This window comes from Cervus canadensis, chromosome 32, assembly GCF_019320065.1.
Source record: "Cervus canadensis isolate Bull #8, Minnesota chromosome 32, ASM1932006v1, whole genome shotgun sequence".
Classification (NCBI taxonomy): Eukaryota; Metazoa; Chordata; class Mammalia; order Artiodactyla; family Cervidae; genus Cervus; species Cervus canadensis.
Window position 1 is genome coordinate 34,694,424 of NC_057417.1, and position 21,349 is coordinate 34,715,772.

At 58.6% G+C, this 21,349-nt stretch overlaps 2 protein-coding genes across 7 annotated transcripts in view; one reads left to right on the plus strand and one right to left on the minus strand.

The window, feature by feature from the left end:
• Nucleotides 1-20,801, minus strand: part of ELFN1 (extracellular leucine rich repeat and fibronectin type III domain containing 1) — a 61,344-nt gene extending 40,543 nt beyond the window's left edge. Inside the window, exons 1-2 of one of the 6 annotated variants that reach the window (XM_043456532.1) lie at nt 16,710-16,768; nt 15,877-16,004 (exon numbers count right to left, since the gene is read on the minus strand). The gene's annotated coding sequence lies outside the window, so the exon portion shown is untranslated. Of the gene's footprint in view, nt 1-1,430; nt 1,543-15,876; nt 16,005-16,709; nt 16,830-20,686 lie in introns of those variants that run through there. The other 5 variants (XM_043456531.1, XM_043456534.1, XM_043456530.1 and 2 more) reach the window with 5 other exon arrangements.
• On the plus strand, nt 13,336-21,109 carry LOC122432902 (collagen alpha-1(I) chain-like). The gene is made up of 11 exons (XM_043455200.1): nt 13,336-13,639; nt 13,808-14,031; nt 14,941-15,110; nt 16,203-16,925; nt 17,618-17,757; nt 17,908-17,972; nt 18,270-18,424; nt 19,069-19,397; nt 19,564-20,012; nt 20,126-20,780; nt 20,856-21,109. Exons 1-11 carry the CDS (start codon nt 13,336-13,338, stop codon nt 21,107-21,109), a joined length of 3,468 nt encoding a protein of 1,155 aa, XP_043311135.1.
• The last annotated feature ends 240 nt before the right edge of the window (nt 21,110-21,349 follow it).

Here is a 21,349-nt window from a genome sequence, read left to right on the forward strand (position 1 = left end):
CTACCTCACACCATAGAATAAAAATTAATTCCAGATGGACTGAAAGTCTCAAGGTCAAATGCAAAACAATAAACCATCTAGAGGAACCTCTTCAGAAACTTGAAGTGAAAAAAGATTTTGCTTTAAGCTAACAAAAAGCACCAACTCTGAAGGAAAACGTGGACTACATCAAAATGAAGAACTACTCATTAAAAGACATGAATGGGAGAGGGAAATGTCAAGACATAGGGTAGGGGGAGATACTTAAAACCTACATAATCAAGATTGGAAAAGAGTATAAAGAATTCCTACAGGTGTATAAGATGAAGGCAGGAATCTCAACAGAAAGAAATGGGTAAAAGTTTTGAACAATATTTGGTCAATAAACACAGGAAAAGGTGCTCATCTTTTAGTAGGGGTAAAATGAAAAGGACAGTATCCAGTGTTAACAAGGATGCAGAACAACCAGGACTGAACTGGGGCTGACAGGTGGGGAGGCCTCAGGAGAGCAGGAACTCCAACAAGCACTTCTGAAAACTGGCAACATCTACTCAAACTGAGCACACACCATGTATAACCCCACTGCTAAGTTTCTGTCCAACAGAAACGGTGCACATGCCCACCAAAAGGCAAGTGAAAGAATGCTCATGACAGTACTAGCCACAGTCGCTGGAGACTGGGAAAAACCCAAACGTCCGTCAGCAGTAGGAAAGACCAAAGGAAAAGGAATACCAGGCAACATAGATGACATGTACAACACCGACATTACGGATCTCACAAAAATGTGCTGAGTAAAAAAAGCTGGCCTCAGAAGAATACATATTGTGTAGCTCATGGCTCAGATGGTGAAGAATCCACCCGTAATGCAGACCTGACTTCAATCCCTGGGTTGGGAAGATCCCCCGGAGGAGGGCATGGCAACCCACTCCAGTATTCTTGCCTGGAGAATCCCATGGACAGAGGAGCCAGGCGAGATACAGTCCACGGGGTCGCAAAGAGTCAGACATGACTGAGTGACTCTCACACACTGACACACACACACTCATATAAACCATAAAAACAGGAAAAACTATAGGATTAAAAATCAGAAAAGTGTTTCTCTTTAAGGAGAAAAGAGGGGGTAACAATCACATGAGAACACGAAGACAACCTGGGAGGCAAGTCATGTCTTATTTCTTGAACTAGTTGGTTCTGAAACGAATTTCCCTTTGCAGCAATTCACGGAGCTGCCTGTTTTTTAAAGTTGTGTTTTTAGAAGGTGGCACCACAAGATGGGTCTTCCAGCACACTGGAGGGAGAGGGTTGCCAAATCCTTTCCCCCAAACTGTAAAAATAGTAAAAAATGATCAAAAATAACCATTTCAGTATCCTCAAAATTGACCAAAAGGCATTTATCCAGGAAACACGATTAAAACGTTGAGTAAGTCAGGGAAAATCTGTGATATTCTTACCTGGAACTGCTTCCATCTCCCCACTCCAGGCTCGGCTGGGACATCGCCCGAACAGGACAGCAGTGTGCAGGCCACGGAAACCAGAAGCGTCACTGCCAGAGGCTGATTTGATTTAGAGCAGAAGGCACAAGACTCGGGCTCAGCAGCAGGGATGTCAATAGTGAGCAGCAACCTCAGTGGCGAGTGAGTGAGGAAAGCCAACTGTGCCACCAGGCTGAGGCTGCGATCCTGGCTGGGGCGGCCACAGGCCAGGGGACTGGCTGGAAATCTGGCCGAGAAAGACACGAGATGTGACCGCTGTAGACGTGCTCGATAAACTCTCCATATAAACCCGACTGATGGGCAGCACGCCTGGGGGACAGCAGACGGAGCCCAAGAAACTCACACGTCCCTGGCCCACCAAGAGCCTGGGGACACACGCAGAGGGGACGCAAGAGAGTCTGGCAGAGAGTACAAGGCAGAACAGACTCGAAGCCGCCTGGTCCTTGAAGGTGCCCCTAAACCCACGTGTGGATCCATCAGCAGACAGCAAAAGCCTGACACAACCTCTGACCGATCACTGACTGGCCACTAAGCTAAGCAGACACCGAGAGGATCCCTAGGAAGCCGAAATTTAAAAGAAAACCAGGAGTTTGTTTTTTAAGACAGACTAAGCAAAGACATCAATCATCACACATCAGTGGACATGGATTTCAAAGTTTTAGTCCAGGCAAATTACCCAATAAACAAATAAAATAAACAAATTAAAAAACCTAGCAAATGGGGGTGGGGGGGTGGGAATCAGAATCCAGAGGTGCTACAGGATGTTGTCCAAAATGCCCATTTTCAACACAAAATTACAAGATATGCCAAGGAGCAGGAAAAGGTAACTCACACTCAAATAAAAGGCAGTCAATAAAAACTGTCACAACGTCACAAGACGTTGTGGTGTACAGCAAAGACTTCAAAGCAGCAATCATAAATCTGTTTTTAAAAAGGGCAAAAGACAATCATGTTTAAAGATGAAAGGAAAATATTATGACATGGACTCAAAAAACAGAGAACCTAAATGAAGAGAGAGGAATTATTCAGCAGAATTTTGGAATTCAAAAGTGTAATAACTGAAGTGAAAAACTCATGAAGGGCTCAACAGTCAATCTGAGATGGCAGAAGAAAGAATCAGTGAACCTGAAGATAGATCAAAATAAAGTATCCAATCTAAAGAACAGAGAGAAAAAGTAGAGGAGGACTTCCCTGGTGGCCCAGGGGCTAAGACTCTGCACTCTCAATGCAGGAGACCCGGGTCTGATCCTTGGTCAGGGAACAAGATCCCATGTGCCGCAACTAAAGTTCCCACGTGCCGCAATAAAGATCTCGCATGTTGCAACTAAGATCTCATGTTTAAATAAATAAATATTTATTGGTGCATCCAAATAAACAAATCTTTTTTTAGGAAATAGATAAGGAAAATAAAGTGAGCCTGAGACATCTGTGGGCGACAACATCAAGGGCTTGGTACCAACATATATGTGACAGAAGTCCTAGGAGAAGAGAAGAGAAAGGGGTAAGAAAATATTTCAAGAAATAAGAGCTAAAAACTCCCCAAATTTGATGAAAAACATTCATCTAGCAGATGCAAGATCAACAAACCCCAACAAGGATGAAAACAAGAAACCCACACCTACATACATCATAATCGAAGAGCTGAGAGACACAGATGATGGAGAAAAGCGACACGGTCAGCGGCCGACTTCCCATCCAAGACTGTGGAGGGGAGAAGGCACTGGAAAGGCATGCTCAGCTTGCTGAAAGAATGTCGACCGAGAATTCCATACCCCATGAAACTGTCCTCAGAGATGAAGGCAAACTAAAGACACGCGTAGACAAAGGCCGAGAGAATTTGGTGCCAGTAGCCCCTGATTCAGAAGAAATTTACTAAGAACTTCGGGCTGAAAGGCAGTCACGTCCAGGGTAATTCAAATCCACAGAGAGAGATGAGTGCCAGACGAACATAAAAGACTATAAATGCATTGTCTTCTCTTCCATTCCCTTAACTTCTTTTAAAAATGTAAGAGTACATACAGCATCAATTATAACACTACACTGCTGTTATGACTAGCATATACTGATGTACTTTATAAGACAATTTAGCACAAAAGAGGGAGGGGAAATGGAGCTATACTGGAGTAAAGCTTCCGCACTTTACCACAGTTAAGTCTGTATTAACAGCTATGACAAATCTAGACCGTGTATTAAAAAGCAGAGGCATCACTTTGCCAACAAAGGTCTGTCTAGTCAAAACTATGGTCTTTTCTAGTAGTCATGTTTGGATGTGAGAGTTGGACCATAAAAAGGCTAAGCGCCCAAGAATTGATGCTCTTGAACTGTGGTGTTGGAGAAGACTCAAGAGGCCCTTGGACTGCAAGGAGATCCAACCAGTCCATCCTAAAGGAAATGAGTCCTGCATATCCATTGGAAGGACTGATGCTGAAGCTGAAACTTCGATACTTCGGCCACTTGATGCGAAGAACTGACTCACTGGAAAAGACCCTGATGCTGGGAAAGATTGAGGGCAGGAGGAGAAGGGATGACAGAGGACGAGATGGTTGGACGGCATCACCAACTCGATGGACCTGAGTTTGAGCAAGCTGTGGGAGATGACTGAACAACGACAAAAATCAGTGTTAATCTGAAATCATTTGTGTTAAGATGCATATTGTAATCCCCCGAGCAACTACTAAGAACACAATGCAAAGAAGTAAAGCTTAAAAAACTAAAAAGGAACTAGAACAGCACACTGCAAGCATGTACCTGACATCAAAAGAGAAACAGACCAGGAGAAAGACAAGACGTGCAGAAAATAATGCAGAAAACGGCAACCATGTCAAATCAAAAACTGCATTCCATGTGAGCAGACTAAATGGCTCAATTAAAAGGCAGAAGTTGTCAGACTGGATTAAAAGAGCAAGATCCAAATATATGTTGCCCCAAAATTTTACACTTTAGGTTCAAATATACAACTGTGATGAAAGTAAAAGGACAGAAAAATACATGAAAACAGGAACCACATAAAAGCCAGAATAGGTAAGTTAACACCAGGCAAAAGAGACTTCAAGAAACATACTAAAGGCAAAGAGACACATTTCATAATCATATTCAGGTTGATACCTCAGAAAGAGATGACAAATATAAACGAATATGCCCATAAGAGCTCCAAAATACAGTAAGCAAAAATTATCAAAATTGAAAGGAGAAACAGATAATAATACCAATAGCAGACAATATCAAACAGATAATAACACCAATAATAGTTGAAGATTCTAATATTCCACTTTCAATAACTGAGAAAACTAGACAGAAGAAATCAGCAAAGATACAATCTGAACAACACCATCACCAACCTGACCTAACTGACATTTGCAGAACATCCTGCCCTGCAGAATGCACGTTCTTTTCAAACACATGAGGTACACTCTTCAGGATGGACAATATTTTAGGCCAAAAGACAAACTTCCGTAAATTTAAAATGAATGTAACCATAGAAAGTATGTTCACCAACCACAATGGAATAGAATTAAAAATCAACAAAAGAAATAAATCTGAGAAATCCTCAAATATTTGGAAAGTAAACAACAATTTTAAAAATAGCCATGAGTCAAAGAAATCACAAAGAACATTAGATAACGTCTTTAATTAAATGAAAACAGAACATATCGAAGTCTATGAGATGCAGTTAAAGCAGGGTTTAGATGGAAATTTATAGCTTTCAATGTGCATCAGAACAGAAGAAAAATCTCAACAACCAAAGCATCTACCTTAAGAAACTAGAAAAAGCCAAAGCAAGTAGAATAAAGGAAATAATAAATCAGAACTAAGGCTGATGAAAAAATAGAAAAATAAATCAACAAAAACCAAAAATCATCCATTTGAAAAGATTAACAAAATTGACAAAACCTTTTGCCAGACTGACCAAGAAAAAAAAAAAAAACAGAAATTACCAAAATCAGTTATTATTAAAAAGAAAACATCACTACCAACCCTACAGATATCAAGGGGAATGTAAAAGTAATAAAAGTAATATTGTGAACAACTTTACACCAACAAACTACACAACTTAGAAGATGAGTGGGCAAATTCACAGAAAGACACAAATTAACAAAACTGATTCAAAAATAGGAAGCCTGAATCAACTTATAATCATTTATCCAAAAATGAATGACTAATTTAAAACACTCCCACAAAGAAAAGTCCAAGCCCAGGTGGCTTAAATTGCAAATTCTGTCAAATATTTTTTAAAAATCATACTGAATCTAGACAAACTCAGAAAAAAGAGAGAAAGAAAAACTTCCTCACTCATTCTATGAGACCAGTATTTTCCCTGCTACCAAAACCAGACAAAGACATCATAAGGAAATAACAGACCCACACATCACATGAACACTGGTGCAAAAATTCTTCCTAAAACAGTAGCAAACCAAACCCAGCAATAAAGAAAAAGGATTGTAGAGGTGGCATTTACCCCGGCAATGCTAGGCTGGTTTAACCTCTGAAAATCAACTAAAGTCATACTAGTGAAAGGACAAAAGCCAAATGACCATTTTAGTAGATGCATATAACCAAATCCAACACACATTCACCATGGAGACACTCAAACACCAGGGCTACGGGGGAACTTCTCAACCTGATAAAGACCATCCAGGAAAGTCACAGCTGACATACTTCATGGTGAGAGGCTGAATGCTTTCCCCTGCGATCAGGCATGACGCACCAGTGCCGTTCAGCATTACTCTGGAGGTTCTGGTCAGCGCAATAAGGCAAGAAAAATAATCCTAATGAAAGATAGCCTGTTTGAAAAAGAAGATGTAAGACTCCCCTTATTTGCAGAGGACATGCAGAAAATCCTAAGGAATCCACAAAAGTCTAGTGGAACGAGCCAATAATTAAATTCAGCAAGGTCATAGGATAAAATATCAACATACAAAACTCAGCTTTACTCCTACGTACTAGCAACAAACAATCTGAAAATGAAATTAAGAAAATAATTCCATTCACAATAGCATCAAAAAACACTTAGGAATAAATTTAACAACAGAAATTTAATTTGCAAGACTTGCACACTGAAAATGACCCCAAAAAATTGCTCAGAGAAAATAAAGGTCTAATTCGCGGAGACACACAGTCCATGTTCATGGACAGGAAGACTTAATATTTCCAAGTTGATCTATGCATTAGACAGAAGCCCATCAAAATGCCAGCAAGCACTTCTTTAATTAACAAGGTGATCTTAAAATTTGCACAGAAATGTAAAGGACTAAGAATAGCAGAAAATATTTTGAACAGAAAAAAATTTAGAGGACTTACACTACCCACTTTCCAAATGGGCCCCAAACCTACAGTGACCAAGCGAGTGTGGTGCTGGCAGAGGATCAGACACGCACCCGTGAGGGAGGACTGAGGGTCCAGAAGCAAACCCTCCACCCACGGTCCCAGGAAAACTCAACAGGAAAGACGGCTGGACTCAGACGAGGGCACCGAGGCCGTCATGTGCAGGGCGGTCACGGACACACAGGAGAGAAGAGACCTGGGGACACGGCGGGGAGGAGGCAGAGGGCGGAGGGCGCAGAGGGGAGCACGGCCACAAAGGCGAACGGCCAGCCAGCGGGAGCCGAAAGCAGGGCTCTCAAAGCTGGCGGTGGGAGGGAGGCTCCGGATGGGGACACACGTGCACCTACAGCTGAGTCACGCTGAGGTCTGGCAGATACCAACTCAATCCCGTAAGGCAATCATCTTTCAGTTAAAAATATTTTTATTTTAAAAATGATGCTGGGGCAATTAGATACCCATGTACCCCAAAAAAAAAATGAATGAAGAGCCATATACAGCATTCACAAACATTAACTTAAAATGGTCAATAAACCTAAATCCAAGAGCTAAAATTAGAATGTAAACTCCTAGGAGAAAACACAGAAGAAATATCTGTGACCTTGGATGAGGCACAGAATTCTCACGTGTAACACTAATAACAGGATTCATAAAAGAGAAAAATTGATAAAGCAAACTTCATCACACATAAAAACTTCTGTGCTCCAAAAGACACCATGAAAAATATTAAAGACAAGATACAGACCAGGCAGGATAAGATATTTGCAAATCATACTTCAGATAAAGGACTCGTATTCAGAACGTTATAAAGAACTCTCACAACAATTTTGAATAATGCTGAAACTCAGTAAGACAAATAAACACATTAAAATGCGCAAAAGATTTAGACATCTTATCAGAAACAAAATATGAGCGCCAATAAACACACGAGGAAATGTCCAACTTCACTGGTCACTAGGAAAATGCTAATTCAAACCACAGCCCCCGACCCCTGCCCGGCGCATCTGTAATAAAAAAGACCAACATTGCCAGGTGTTGCAGGGACGTGAGGGGCTGCAACCCTCCTGCGGAGCCTGACAAGAAGCCTACAGAGACAGGTGGCGATCTGAGCCTGCGGGAGTGGAGACCACCCAACTGGCCAGGAGGCAGGGAGCCCTCCAGGGTGACGGGGAGGGTCTGAGACTCGCCCGCGGCGGAGGCCGAGCACCTCTGTCAACGTGCGGACGCCACTGTGCAGTCCTGTCCCAAGGGCACAGAAGCATGGTCACACTGTCAGGAGCCTCCAGAAAGCGGGGAGCGGGGACAAACAGGCAGGCTGGCGAGATCAGACACACACCCCAGCCTCCACGGGACGCCAGCCTCACAGGAGACCAGCTTTATTCTAAAGGCCAGAGTCCCCTGCAGGATGACCGAGCGGCCCCCAAGGCCGTCAGCCTCTGTGCCCGTCCGAGATTTCACTCAAACAGGAGCGCCCCGCACACACAGAACCCCGAGCGGGACGGGACGGGACGGGACGGGACGGGACGTGGCGAGCCCGGGCAGCCTGGAACCTGCGGGCCACTCGCCTGCAGCCGGCCAGGGGGCTCCCGCCTCGGCACCTGCTGGGGGCAACCCCTGCTCCCCTGCCGCTGAGGGCCCAGCTCCCGGCTCTGCCTCCTGCCCTGAGACTCAGCTCTCCCAGCATAAAATGGGCAGAGGGGCTGCTGGGGCGGGGTGGGGCAAGGGGTGCCAGAGACAGGCGGGTCTGGGCTCTGGAGCCCGTGACACGAGCCGGGCCCAGCCCCCTCCCTCTCAGCCGCAAGAGGCTCCCCGGTGCGCTGGTCGCCCACAGCGGGCGCGGGGCCGGCAGGGTCTGGACCACCATGCCCAGGTGCACGCTGAGCCCTGCGCGTCAAGGAGTCTCAGAGGCCAGGATGGTGGCAGGTGAGACAGGAGCCAGGAGGCCAGTCTGTGGAAGGGTTGAGCTCTGCAAGGCTTGGGCATCTTCCCTGTGAGCTCAGACAGCCGCAAGCAGGCCACGCGCCCAGGGGCCAGGCCCTGCACCCCCAGCCCCTGCTTCCCCTTTCGGAAGAGGGTGCTGGAACGGCCCTAGAGCTCTGGGTGTGGAACGTCACCTGGCTTCACCCTTCCTGCCCAGGACCCACAGCCCCATCGCCCAGCCCCCAGAGATGGGGCTTTTCTACTGGAGTTTAGAATTTCAAGACATCTTCCCCCAAAGGGGAAGGGGGCAGAGGGAAATGGAAGGGGTTCTGACCGAAAGGACCTGAATTTGGCTCCCACTGCCCTCTGGCCGTGCGGCTCCGGGAGGCACGGATGTCATTGAGGAGCCAGGCGTCCCCGCGGTCCGTCACCTTCCGCCGAGGGAAGCACCAGACAACCCAGGTGTCCCGCAGCGGGGTGTGGGCCCAGTCCCGGCCAGGGCGGCGGCCTTCCACCACCTACACCGACCAGACAGCCCTGCACGGCCTGCAGACCTGCCCTCCCCGATGGCCACCACCACCCACCTTACCCGCTCCCCCAGGCGCTTGGCTTCCCAAGGACCCCCAGGGACAGGCAGAGCATTACCTGGGCCCCCGGGCCCCACCCAGCTCTGTGCAGGGCTGGCACAGCGAGGGTGAGCTCGCGACGGAGCAGGCCCCCCGAGCCAGCTGGAAGGGATGCGGGGCTGGGCTCTGGGAAGGATGTCCAGCCACTCACACGGCCCCCAGGAGCACGCCTCCCAACCCCAGACCCCAGAGAGAAACAGCATCACGGCCGCCCTGTGCCTCCGTGTGCAGGGAACATGCGGGACACGGTGCCGGCCGGGGCACGCGGGCTCAGGGCGTGAGTGGACACGCGGGCGTGCAGGGCAGAGGACAGCGTGGAGGGGCGGGGACACCTGGGCCTGGTGTCTGGACGCTCACCGACAGACGAGAGCCTGCCGTGTGTGACGTGCGCTCTGCGTGTGCACGGGCGTGTCAGAGGCCGCTCCTGTGCCTCCAGAGGGGGCTGCATGTACACTGAACCCCGCGGTCACACATGCGTGTGCGTGCACGCGCGTGTGCCTGTCAGGGCGTGTGGATCAAGGCCACGCATCCTCAGAGCTCTCGGGGCAGCTGCCCAGCTGGGACATCTCGGCCCTGACGTGTGTGGACGAGGCCGGGGGCACCCCTGGGTTTCTGCGAAGCGGTTTTTCTAAAAAGCTATCTCCTGAGACTCCCATCCTCCAGACCTGGCATGCTCCTGCTCTCTGGGGACACCCCGATGGTGAGGCCAAAATAAGCCCGATGTCCGTCAGACGGCAGACCCCTTGGAGGCCGGAGCCTCCTCCCTGCCCCAGCCTGTCCCCCAGGACCCGGCGCCGGCCAGCTCCCCGCCCGCGAGGGCGCCACCAGGGGCCCCTGGGGGCTCTGCACGCTCTGCCCTCTGCAACCGCAGTCCACTCTGCTGGAGGCCCCACAAAAGCAGACAGACAGGAAACTGGTCCTGCAGAACCTCAACCCTCAGACAGGAGCCCGAGACGGGAACGCACTGTCCGCCAGGCAGCGTCGGTCACGGGGCCGTGCCTGCTGTCTGCTCCAGCTCCCGGGAGGCATGCACCAGCACACGCGTGTGAGCACACACACACCCACACTTGAGACGTGTGTCTCGAAAGGAAGCACCTGCCGCCGGCTGAGCAAGGGCCCGCACACTCCCACCGAGCACCGCGCTGGGCGCCAGTCACCGGCTCTCACGCCACCCTGCATCCTCCGGCGGGGGGCGGCCCCGCTCCCCTTAGAGACACAGCGCTGAGCTGGTGCTGGGTGTCGGAGGAGAGCAGGATTCGCTTTATACCATCTTATCCTCTACACACACACACACTCCTCACTCGGTAATGGACACAGATGGGAATGTGGGGTAGCTTTACAGAACAGTTCTCTACAGGAGCGCGGCTCCAATCTTTAAAGCAACGTCAAAACATGCTCCGGGCTCTCCCTCACCGGCGCCGTCAGCCCCGACGGGCAGCCCCATCTCACCAGACATGGGCGGACACCCCTCCTCCCCTCCAGCCACAGGGACCTCTAGATACGGAAGCCAACTGCGCCCCTCACCGTCTCAAAGTCCCCAAGAGCGTCCCAAGGCAAACAGAACGAGATCCACGTCTTCCCCAGAAGCCCCGGCCCTCTCAGCCGGCGCGGGGGGCCCTGTCCCCACTGACCCTGCACCTCTGGCCCGGCCCTTCCAGCGCGCCAAGCCTGACGCCAGCTCAGGCCCCTGCGTGGGCAGCCCTTCTCCCAGCCCCCCATTTCCACAGCACAGCACGAGGGGACACGGAGCCAGGCTGGGCCTCCGGGGAGGCGGGGCTCGGGGCTGAGCAGGGCCCGCAGGAGCGCCAGGGGCAGCTCTGTCTTCCACAGAACTCGGGTCACCCGTTCAGACTCACCATCAGGCTGGCCATCGACCTCAGCCCTGCCCCTGCCGATCAAAAAACAGGCTCAGAGGGGTGACCGGAGACTGTGACCCGGCCCCTGGGCCCTGCCCCCAGCCCAGCACGTGGGGAGGGCCAAGCTCTCAACCCATTCGACAGATGGAAGCAGCGAGGCAGAGAGGCAGCCTGTTCCCAGCTTGCGTGGCCAGAGCAGACACTGGGTCACCCCTGACCAGCTGCTGGGCCCTTCCGGAAACTTCCACAGGGCGACCAGAGGTAAAGACGACCCCTCCGTGGAGATGGGGGGTGGCAGGGGAGGGGGCAGGAAGCAGGCTCTAGAAGCACCGGGAGCCCCCGGCCCACAGGACTCCAGGGCCGCCTGGGAGCCTGCGGGGGCGTTCAGGGGGCAGGGCGCACGTTGCTCCTCCCGGAAGTCCTCCACGCTCTCTGCTGACAGCCAGTGGCGGGGGCACCTCCTCACTGCGCGGTCACAAGCCATGTCTCTGCGGCACCTGCTGTGTGCAGGAAAGATCTAGAAAGCCCCTCCCACACTGGGCTCTCAGCCCCCCAAGGCCAGCCCGGCCCGGCCCCATCCCCACGTGCGGGGAGGCTCCTGGTCTGTGAGCCGCGGAGGGAGAGCTGGTCCTGCCGAAAATAAACCAGGATCTGTCGGCAAACACGAGGGAGCCTGGGGTTCCAGCCCACGGGAGGACTCCGACGGGACCCCAGGCTTCCCGCGGCAGGGGAGGGGGCATGCCGGCCACTCCAGGGGGCAGACCTGGCGTTCATCACACCGTCCACATCTCCAGGCTGGGGTCAGCGCTCAGCACAGCCGGTGGGGGGGGTGGGGGGACGGACAGCAGAGTTGTGCTTGGGGGTGGCGCTGTTAAACAGGGGGGCCAACGTGGGCCCCGAGGCAGCAGGGGTGCAGCTGAGGCCCGGCTGCTAGGCAACGCGGTCTGAAAAGACCCTCTGCTCTCTCCAGGGCGGGGTGGGGCTGAGCCTGGAGGGCTTGGCTTGGCTTGCTGGCGCTGCAACATCAGGGCCTCAGTCTCCCCATCTGTTAATGGAGGGCTTGAGTCAGAGGCCCTGCGCTGCCGGCCAGGAGGGGCTGGATGCCAGGCGACCCCTGCCCTCCGCACCCCTGCGCCCCGCCCTCAGGCAGCCTCCTCCTGCCGGACCACCCAGAGGCTTACGCTGCTGTTGGTGGCTCGGTCACGTCCAACTCCATGACCCCCTGGACCGCAGCACGCCAGGCCTGCCCGTCCCTCACCGTCTCCCAGAGTTTGCCCAAGCTCACGTCCAGTGAATCTAAATGCTGAAGGGCCCACCGAACTCTTCCTCCGGGAGCCCCCAGGCCTGGGGCACAGCAGCCCCCAAGGAGGAGTGGGCCTCCCTCCTGGGGGCCACAGGTTCCCAGGGACTGAGGCTCCCCGTCAGGCCTGGAAGGGAGGGCCCAGCGGGGCTGAGGCAGAGGCTCAGGGTCACCCAGCATGGAACCTCCAGGAGCCCTGGCGCTGGGTGTGGGGACAGCTGTCACGAAAAGCCCGAGTGTAGGTGGCCCGTGACTCAGTTTCCCCACAGCGCCGCCCCAGCCCCTGGGGCAGAGCAGAGAGGCAAGGCACAGCCCCTGCTGACCCCAAGGGGGCCCCAGGGAGGCTGTCCGGCCCTCCTGGTGTCCCCGCCGCCCTCAGCCTCTATTCCAGCTCCTTTTGCAACTCCGAGGCCGACCCAGACCCGGCTCCCAGCAGGACCCCAGCCTTGGCCTGGCAGCGGGCTTGCGTGTGACCGTGGGCGATACTGGACCCTTCTGAAAGGCGGGGCCAGATGGGCTGATGTGGGACCTGGGGTGTGTGTGTGCTTCTGTATCTCAGAGACACACACACAGATGCGGGACCCGGGCTGGGGGGTGTGTGTGTGTGTCTTAGAGACACACATAGACTTGGGACCTGAGAAGTGTGTAGTGTGTGTGCGTGCGTGAGTGTGTGCCTAAGAGACACACAGATGTGGGACTTGGGCAGACACTCCCCTGTTGCCGTGCTGACATCCTGCCGTAATTTAGACCCCACTAATTTTTCCTCTCCTGGAGCAGATGATGCTGACAAGGAGACTTTTGGTTCAAACTCCCAGGGTCTAAGACAGGGGCTGCTGGGTCCCATGTCTCCTGGGGGCCCCATCACCTGGAAGGCCTGGGTGCCGCGTCTGTGTGCCATGTACCAGCTGTCTCCCCACCCGGGACACAAGCCCCCCAGTCGCCGGGGCCTCAACACGCTCGGGCTCCGGCAGAACACGCGTGGACCCTCAACCCGCCTGGGAATAACCATCAGGACCCTCCAGCTCAGAGGGCCAGAAGCCACGGCTCCTGCCCCCACGTGGCTGCTGAGCCCCCAGGTCTCTCCACGCCCTCTCCTCCGGGGAGAGCTCGGCAAAGCCGGGAATCAACCGGACACACGCGGGGAGGGTGAGTGACGGGCGCTGGGGCCAGACGGAGCAGCCGTGTCCACACCCGCCACCCCCTCCCGCTCACCGCGTGGGTGCACGCAGACACAGGGTACCCGGCGGGGGTGGGGACGGCCAGGGAGCAGGTGCCCCCAGCCGCTGAGACCGCCTGCCCTGCTCCGGCGACCAGACCCGAACCCACACAGCAGGGACGCGGCAGCCCCGCCACCAGCCAGCCCACTCAGCGTGCGTCCCCAGACCGCACCCTGCCCCACTCCGGCCTCAGTCTCCGCATCTGTGCAGTGGGTGCTGGGACAGCTGATACCAAAGTCCTTCATGTATCTGGGGACCAGCCCCTGCGTGGGCTCCACCATCAGCCTGCTCCCCCACCCCCCAAGACCTGCCCGGGGCCAGGTGACGCCCGAGCTTCTGCGGGAAGAAATCAGAATCCATGTCGGGAGACAAAGAGGGAAGGGTGGTGTGGGGGGGACGGGGGTGCTGGAGAGATGACAAATGTATCCAGTGTCCCCGGCAATGCCACCATCTGCTCCAGGTTCACGCCTGGAGATTTACGGCCCCGTCCCCCGGCCCTGAGATCCATCTCCTGCCTGTCACTCACTAGCTTCTTTCACCCAAGGCGCCCACCGCACCCCCACTCGGCCTGTATTCTCCACCACCCGCCCAGGGCTGTCTGTTTCCTGCAGAGATATATGGACACCCCGGTCCCAGCACCTCTGCTCGTAAATTTCTTCTGCTGTTGAACACCCTCAGAAAGAGGGTTCTGGGCTCACAGCCTGGGCCTCTCAGGGGTGGGGCTCTGACCCAGGCGATCTGAGTGCCTAGAAAACCCCACTGAAACCTATAGCTGGTTTCAGTGGGACCCGGGGTGTGTGTGTGTGTCTGTCTTAGAGACACACATAGACTTGGGACCTGGGAAGTGTGTCATGTGTGTGCATGCGTGCGTGTGTGCCTAAGAGACACACACAGATGTGGGACTTGGGCAGACACTCCCCTGTTGCCGTGCTGAGACCCTGCCATAATTTAGACCCCACTAATTTTTCCTCTCCTGGAGCAGATGACGCTGACAAGGAGACTTTTAGATTCAAACTCCCAGGGTCTAAGACAGGGGCTGCTGGGTCCCCGTCTCTCCTGAGGACCCCATCACCTGTTTTTTTGGGGGGTAGGGAATTAGGGGAGCAACAGCCTCTCCCCAGCTTGGGTGGGGGGGTGCTAGCTTCCAAAGGCACTGTGAACAACCTCTGAGCTTTCCAGAGGGAATTGGGGGGGCAGTGGGGAGGGGACCTCGGTCCTTCTTGTCCCCAGGCCCAGGTATGGGTGACCGCCACACCCCGTGCCAACCCCCTCACGTCTGCCAGGCCGGGTAAGACACCCACCCCGCCTCCATCAGGACCGCCAGCTCCCAGCTGCCACGTCACCCGGAGTGAGACCCGGGCGGCCAGCCTGCGGGAGGGGGTCCGAGAGGATCTGACTGCGTGCCTCCCAACCTTCCAGACCCGGAGAGCCTGCGGGGCTGGGGGAGGGGGCAGCCCTCCACGACCCCAGGAAAGTGAGGCACTGACGCCACCCCTGAACCCAGAGAGCAAGGGGCCTTCCCCTCTGACACACAGCCACCCGGCATCCGTGCCTCCATTTCGGGGTGTCTCCCTTTCTGATGAAGCGGGATGCAAACCTGGGGTGGGGTTTGGGACAGCGTCCCCCAGGGCTGGCTCAGCTAAAAGGTGGCAGCTGCAAGGACCCAGGGCACAGGAGGCCAGGGGGCTGGTCGGGCAGGAAGCAGGGCAGTACTCGCGGCTGCAAGGCAACACGGGCCAACGTGCTCCTTTCCTCTGGGGCTGGGGCCCCACTGGAGACGGCTGCCGGAGAGGAGCCCACCTTCCTATTCCCCGGTATTCCCCCTCACTCCCCAGCCTTGAACGCCCCTGCCCCGCAGGGCCCACGAGACCTTAGATCTTGTTAACGCCTTCCTGCCAGCCCCCAGCCCAACAGCGAGGGAGCCAGGCAGACGCAGCTGCACCCAAGCAAGCACTCCGCAAGGCACACACAGGGCCAGGAGAGGATGGCTCACACCTGAGGCTCCGCTGGGGCTGCAAGCCTGGCTGGAGGCTCCCGAGCCTGGAGGAGAGGCCTCCAGGGGCCCTGCCAGTGCTGACCCTTCCCTGGGGTGTTCCTTCCATGGAGCACAGGCTAGCCTTGTGCCCCATTTCACAGATTTGGGAACTGAGGCTCTGAGAGGCTTACCTGCCCCAAGGTCACACAGCTCTTGTCGGGAAGAGCCCGGTTTTGATGCCCGAGGCTGCCGGTCTGTTTTGGACGGGGAACCCCTGCAGGGAGCCCCCCGTGAGCAGCAAGCAGGTGACCTGCAGCTTCTACAGAATGGAAGGGGACCCCTGTCTTAGAGGCACGCTAGGGCAAGAAGGCTCAGCACCCCTCCCCCGAAGGATGACGAAGAGAACATGTCCAAGATGGGGGGAGGGGTGGAGAACTTCCACCAGGTTCTGAGCCAAGGCCCCCGCCCCCACGCCGAGGGTTTGGCTCCCCTTCCGCGGACTGCCGCCCCTCCCCAGGGCATGGCTGGACGGTGCCGGGGTGCCGGGCTGGGGGGCGCCAAACGTCGGGAGCGCGAGCAGACCGAGAAGGGTGATACCCGCCCGCACCGACGGGGCTCAGGGACCCCGGGCCGAGGAGATTCCGGGGAAGGGCAAGGGCCGCGTTGGGTCGACCACGGGAAGCAGCCGCTCTGAGCGGGGGTGGGATGAGGGGCGACGAGGGGAGAGGGGTGCTGGGGTCGGGGCGCGCGGGGCAGGGGCGCTCCGGGGGCGGCCGCGGAGCCCCGACCAGGACCCCCTCTGCCCCGCTGAGCCGAGCGCCCGCTCCGCCGCCGCCGCCAAGTTCTTCCAACTTTGCCCGCTCCGCTCGGAGGGCGCGCGGGGCCGGGGCGCACGAGGGGCCGGGGGCGCGGGGTGCGGGGGCGCGGGGCCCGCCGCGCCACCCCCGCGAGCGGCCGGACTGCCGCGCCCCCAGGCTCGGCCCCGGCCCCGCGCGGACTCGGGATGCGCCGGCTCCGCGCTTACCTGCTCGCCCGGCCGCCGTTCCGGGGCTGTGCCCGCCGCCGCCGCCGTCCTTCAAGCTCTAACTTCGCTCCGGGGATTGAAATTCCTCCCCAGCTTCGCCCATCGATCCGCGCGCCGCCCCGCCCCTCGCGCGCGGGCAGGGGCGCCGGAGCCCGCGCGCCGCCTCTGCGCCCCCCACCCCGCCTCTGCGCGCCCCCGCCCCCTCTTCCTCCGAGAGTCTCGCGCCCACCCTTCTCCCCGCCCGCCCGGCCTCCTCGCTGCCTAGCTCGTTCCCTCCCGCCGCCGAGCCGGGGGTGGGGGCGCGGGGGAGGGAGCGGGAGGGGGAGGTACTAGAAAGCGCAGGAGGGTTTCCTCTCGGCCCCTGGCCGGCCTCCCACCCACGTCCGCCCTCCGGTGACGGAGCGCGCAGCAGCTGTGGCTGGGAAGGGCTGCCCACGACCCCCTCCCTTTTAAGCAAAGCCCGGGCGTTCTCAGGACTCGGGTCGGCCCGTCGATCCGGCCCACCTGGGAGAAGGCAGGGGTCCGGGGGCAGAGAGCTGGGGGAGGGGCGGGGAGGGCCGGCACCGTCTCCCAGACCCGGTCCCCTTCCTTCCCTCACTCCCCCAGCCTCTGGGGAGATTCGGGGTGGGGGGGAGACTCGGGGTGGCGGGGTCTCTGAGCAAGCTCTCCTCTTAGTTTGACCGCTGACACCTGCGCGTGCAGAAGCCCCCTTTTCGCAAGTTACAGGCAAGGAAAGGGCCCAGAGAGGCCCGGGGGCATGCCCCCCGCCACACAGCCGGTCCGAAGCAGAACCCGAGGGGCAGCTTTGCCCCCAGGACTGAGCCTCCTGGCCCCTCGGGGACTCCTCGTTGTGGCCAGGCAGGCCTCGGCGGTGCTCTCGACTGCCCGGGGGGCTGCCCATCCCGCAGCCCGGCCGGCTCTGTCCCCACGCCGCCCGGCCCGTCCCCGCAGGCGCCCGCAGCCCCCTCCCCGCTTCCTGTCCCCCGCCCGCCTCTGATTCCCGGCCTCAGTACCCCCGGCACGCTCTCCGCTCCCCGCCAGCAGCTGGGCAATTCACCGAGCATACAAAAGAGTTGACTCAATTCAAAGGCAGCAAATCAAGATAAATCCTATAGTGTGTGCGGACCGGAGAGGGGATGTGAATGAACGCCCACGGCACAGGCGACTCCGATAGGGGCTGACAGACCCCCTCCCCCAGCGCCGCTGGGGCGCAGAAGGTCAGCCAGGACCTGCGGAGTGGGCGCCAAGCTGCCTCCCCTGCCAGTGGGCACTTAGGGAGGCAGTGCTTTGCGGGCCCCTCCTGCCTGCACGGCCGGGCTCTGCCAGGCTAGAGAGGGGCTGCTAGAGCGAAGCCAGCATGGCCGGTGGTGGGGACTGAGCCCTGGGGAGCGCTGTGTCCAGAGACCTGTCACAGCCCGGAGGATCAGGGTGAGGCCCAGGGAAGGAGGCTGCTGGGCCGCGGGGGCATCTGAGCTGCATCCCTTCTCCTTCGGCTGCCCCTGCCTGGACCCTCGCCCCGCAGGCCCCAGGCCAAGGCCAGGCTCCGGGCTCTCCCCGTAGACACAGCAAGCCTCAGATGTGCTCAGCCAGAGCTGGGGAACAAGAGAGCAGGCCGGCTGGGGAGAGGGCTCCCCTCCTGCCTCAGAGCCGCCCCCACTCCAGCTGCAGCTGGGGCTGGGGAGAGCCTCCCCGGGGACACCGGTCACTCCTGGAAGGTCTGAGAAATCAGCCTCCCGGCCTCTGGCCTCACCAGTCCTGGGCAGTGAATGCATGGGAGCGGGGCTCCAGCGTGTCCTTCCCCAGGCCAGCCCCTGCCCGGAGGTGACCGATGCCTGTTTCCGGCCGGTCCCCCCACCCCAGCAACCAGCTGTGGCTCAGGAAGGGCGGGGTTGGCTCGGGAGGGGCCGCCCCAGGGCGCCAGGGACCGAGCTAGGGCCGGTCAGAGCTACAGAGCAGCCTCCTGCTGCTCCCCAGGCCTGGGGGCTATGAGCCCATTTCTTAGGCGAGCAAGCCGAAGCCAGAGCACCCGCCCCAGCCCTGCCCCACTGCCAGGCGAGTCTATTCCGCCCAGGGTCAGGGCTCTGCGGAAGGGCCGGGAGGGTCCAGGCTCGGCACAGGGGGAGGTCCCCGCCCCGAGCCAGCTGCGCAGAGAGCGAACCCCAGAGTTGCGGGCGCAGGGGATTGCAGGTGGGACCTGAAAGGAAGCTTGAGGTCCTGGCCACTGACGCCCTCACCTCCCCCCGCCCCGGCGGAGGCCGCCCCTTAGGGCTACGACCTCTCCGCTAGCGTCAGCTCGGTCGCCCCTCCCCCGTGGTCGCGCCGATGGCCGCCTGCGTGTAAGTCATTAATTCTGTTCCAGAGGCGCCGGCTCCGAGGCGAGGACTTCTGTCAACGACCCCACACCGCGCTCCACGCCCCCTGACCCACCCCCAGCCCCAGAGCGGGTGAGGGGTGGACACGGATGCGGCTCCTCGCTCACCGAGGCTGGGAGACCGCTGGAGCGCGGCGCAGAAGCGCTGGAGGGCGTCGGGGTCCCCGAGTTGACGGAGGGGGCGGGGCCCGAGGCCCGCCCTGGGGACAAAGACCCCCAGGCTGCCTGGGGGCTGGATGCGGCAGACGGGGAGAAAAAGCAAGTACCCCGTGTCCTCCGTCCCCCAAATCCACTCAAGCTGGGACCTGAGTGTTGGGGTGGGTGGAGTGGGGGGGAGGACAGAACCCTCCTGGGCCTTGGGGGTGCGTGCAGGCGACGCTGCAGGGGGGCCCACCGGGGCGTCGCCTCTTCCCCGCACGCGAGGCTGTGGCTACACCCCAAAACCCTCTCGGAAGCTTCGCGGGTCCCCTTTACTCTGCACAGTCCAGCCGGCGGCTCGCCGCGACCACCGCACGCCCCCCGCCGCTCAGATGGGGCGGGGGGATGGGCCCGCGTCAGTGGGTCGGGAGGGAATTCCCGCTCGGCGGCGACAGTCGGGCCCGGGGACCGCACGCCCCGCCAGCGGGGAGGGCTCCGTTGAGGATGGTGCTAGCATCGCGCCGGTCTGGGCGGCCACAGGCCACACGGTGCAGTTTGGGAAGAAAGTTGGGGGCGACACCCAGAGACCAGAGAGTCAAGAAGGAGGGCCGAGCAGGGGGCGTGGAGGCAACAGCGGCGGGGTGAGCTCGCTGAGAGCGCGCGCTGGGGTCCCGCCACACCCCGGCCCCGGCTTCCGGGCGGAGAGGCTGGGGCAGAGGCGCCTGGGAATCGCCTGGAGCTGGGTCCCTCGCGGGAGAGCGGCTGCGGCCGGCGGAGCCAGGAGACCCGGTGGGGTGAGGTGGGGGTGGGGGTCCTGTAACGCCCGCTCCGAGCAAGGCTCCCCCCACGCCGGCCGTGAGAGGGCTGGGCACCCTCAGTCCGCTCTCTGCCCGCCCTCGACTACTAGATGGGGTTCCTGACGGTTCCTGATGGGGGGCGGTCTCCGCATGAACTTGGGGCGCCGCGGATACCACTGCTCCCTCGCAAGCAAGACCACCCTGTTACCCCATCCCTGCCTATCCCTCCCTTCCTGCTTACAATGCTCAGGAAAAGTTTCGGGTCCCCGCGGCGCCTCCTAGCCCGAGGGGTCCGGAGTCCCGGGCCTTCGGGTCGCGGCGTCGGGGAGGGAAGTTTGTCCGGCCGGGGCCCGGCGACTGCTAACTTCGGGTGCGACCGCCTCGGCACCCGAGAGCAAGGCGGCGAGGACCGGCGGAAACAACGCTCCATAACCAAGCCCCACTGGCGGGAGACTCGGCCCCGGCGACGACGCTCAGGGCAGGGCGCCGGGACTGGGGCGGCCCGGGCGGCGAGAGCCTCTGGAGACCCCGCGCACGCCCCCACTGCCGCCCGGGAGAGCCTCTTCCCCGCCTCCCCCAGGGGCGGGGAGCTGCTGGCCCTGCAGCCGCGGGAGAAAGGACCCCCGAACCGCAGCCCCGCGCAGCCCCCGCCCCCACCATCCCCTTCCTACCTGCTCTCGGTTGTGGGCCCGGGGCTGGAGGCACCGTCACAGGAGAGCGCAACGCGCGCGCCCAGGTCCCCGGAGCGCGGCGGCGGCGGCGGCGGCGGCGGCTTCCCCTCCTTCCTCCAGCTCTTCCTCCGCCGGCCTCGCTGGCTCCAGACAGCTCTCCTCCCCCTAGCGCCCTGCCTGCCCCTCCCGGAGCCCGCCGGGCTGGGCTCGGCCTGCGACGGGGAGCGGAGCGGAGCCGGCGGGAGCCGGGCTGCGGCGCTCACTGCGTCAAGCGCTGGGCGAGCGCGGGGCGGCGACGGCGGAGACAGCGCGCGGCGAGCCCGGGGCCGGCCGGACAGGCGGGGCAGCGGCGGCTCGGGCTCCGGCTCCTCCGGCTCCGGCGCGGGCGCGGTGGTGGCGGCCGCGGCCGCGCCGAGGTTGTAGCACATTCTTTCTGAGCGTGATCGAAGATTTCGTGTAGGAGCCGGAGCGGGGAGGGCTGGAGGAGGGGCGGGGGACGCGGGCGGGGGCGGCCGGAGGGGCGGGCGGCGGTGTAGCTCCAGCACGTCGATGGACGGGGGGTGTCCGAAGGGTGACGCGGGCGGGGAGTCGAGCAGGCTGCGGGGCGGCGTGGGCAACCCCGAGGCGTCTTCGCCTCCCTCCTTCTGGCTCGCCCTGCGCGCC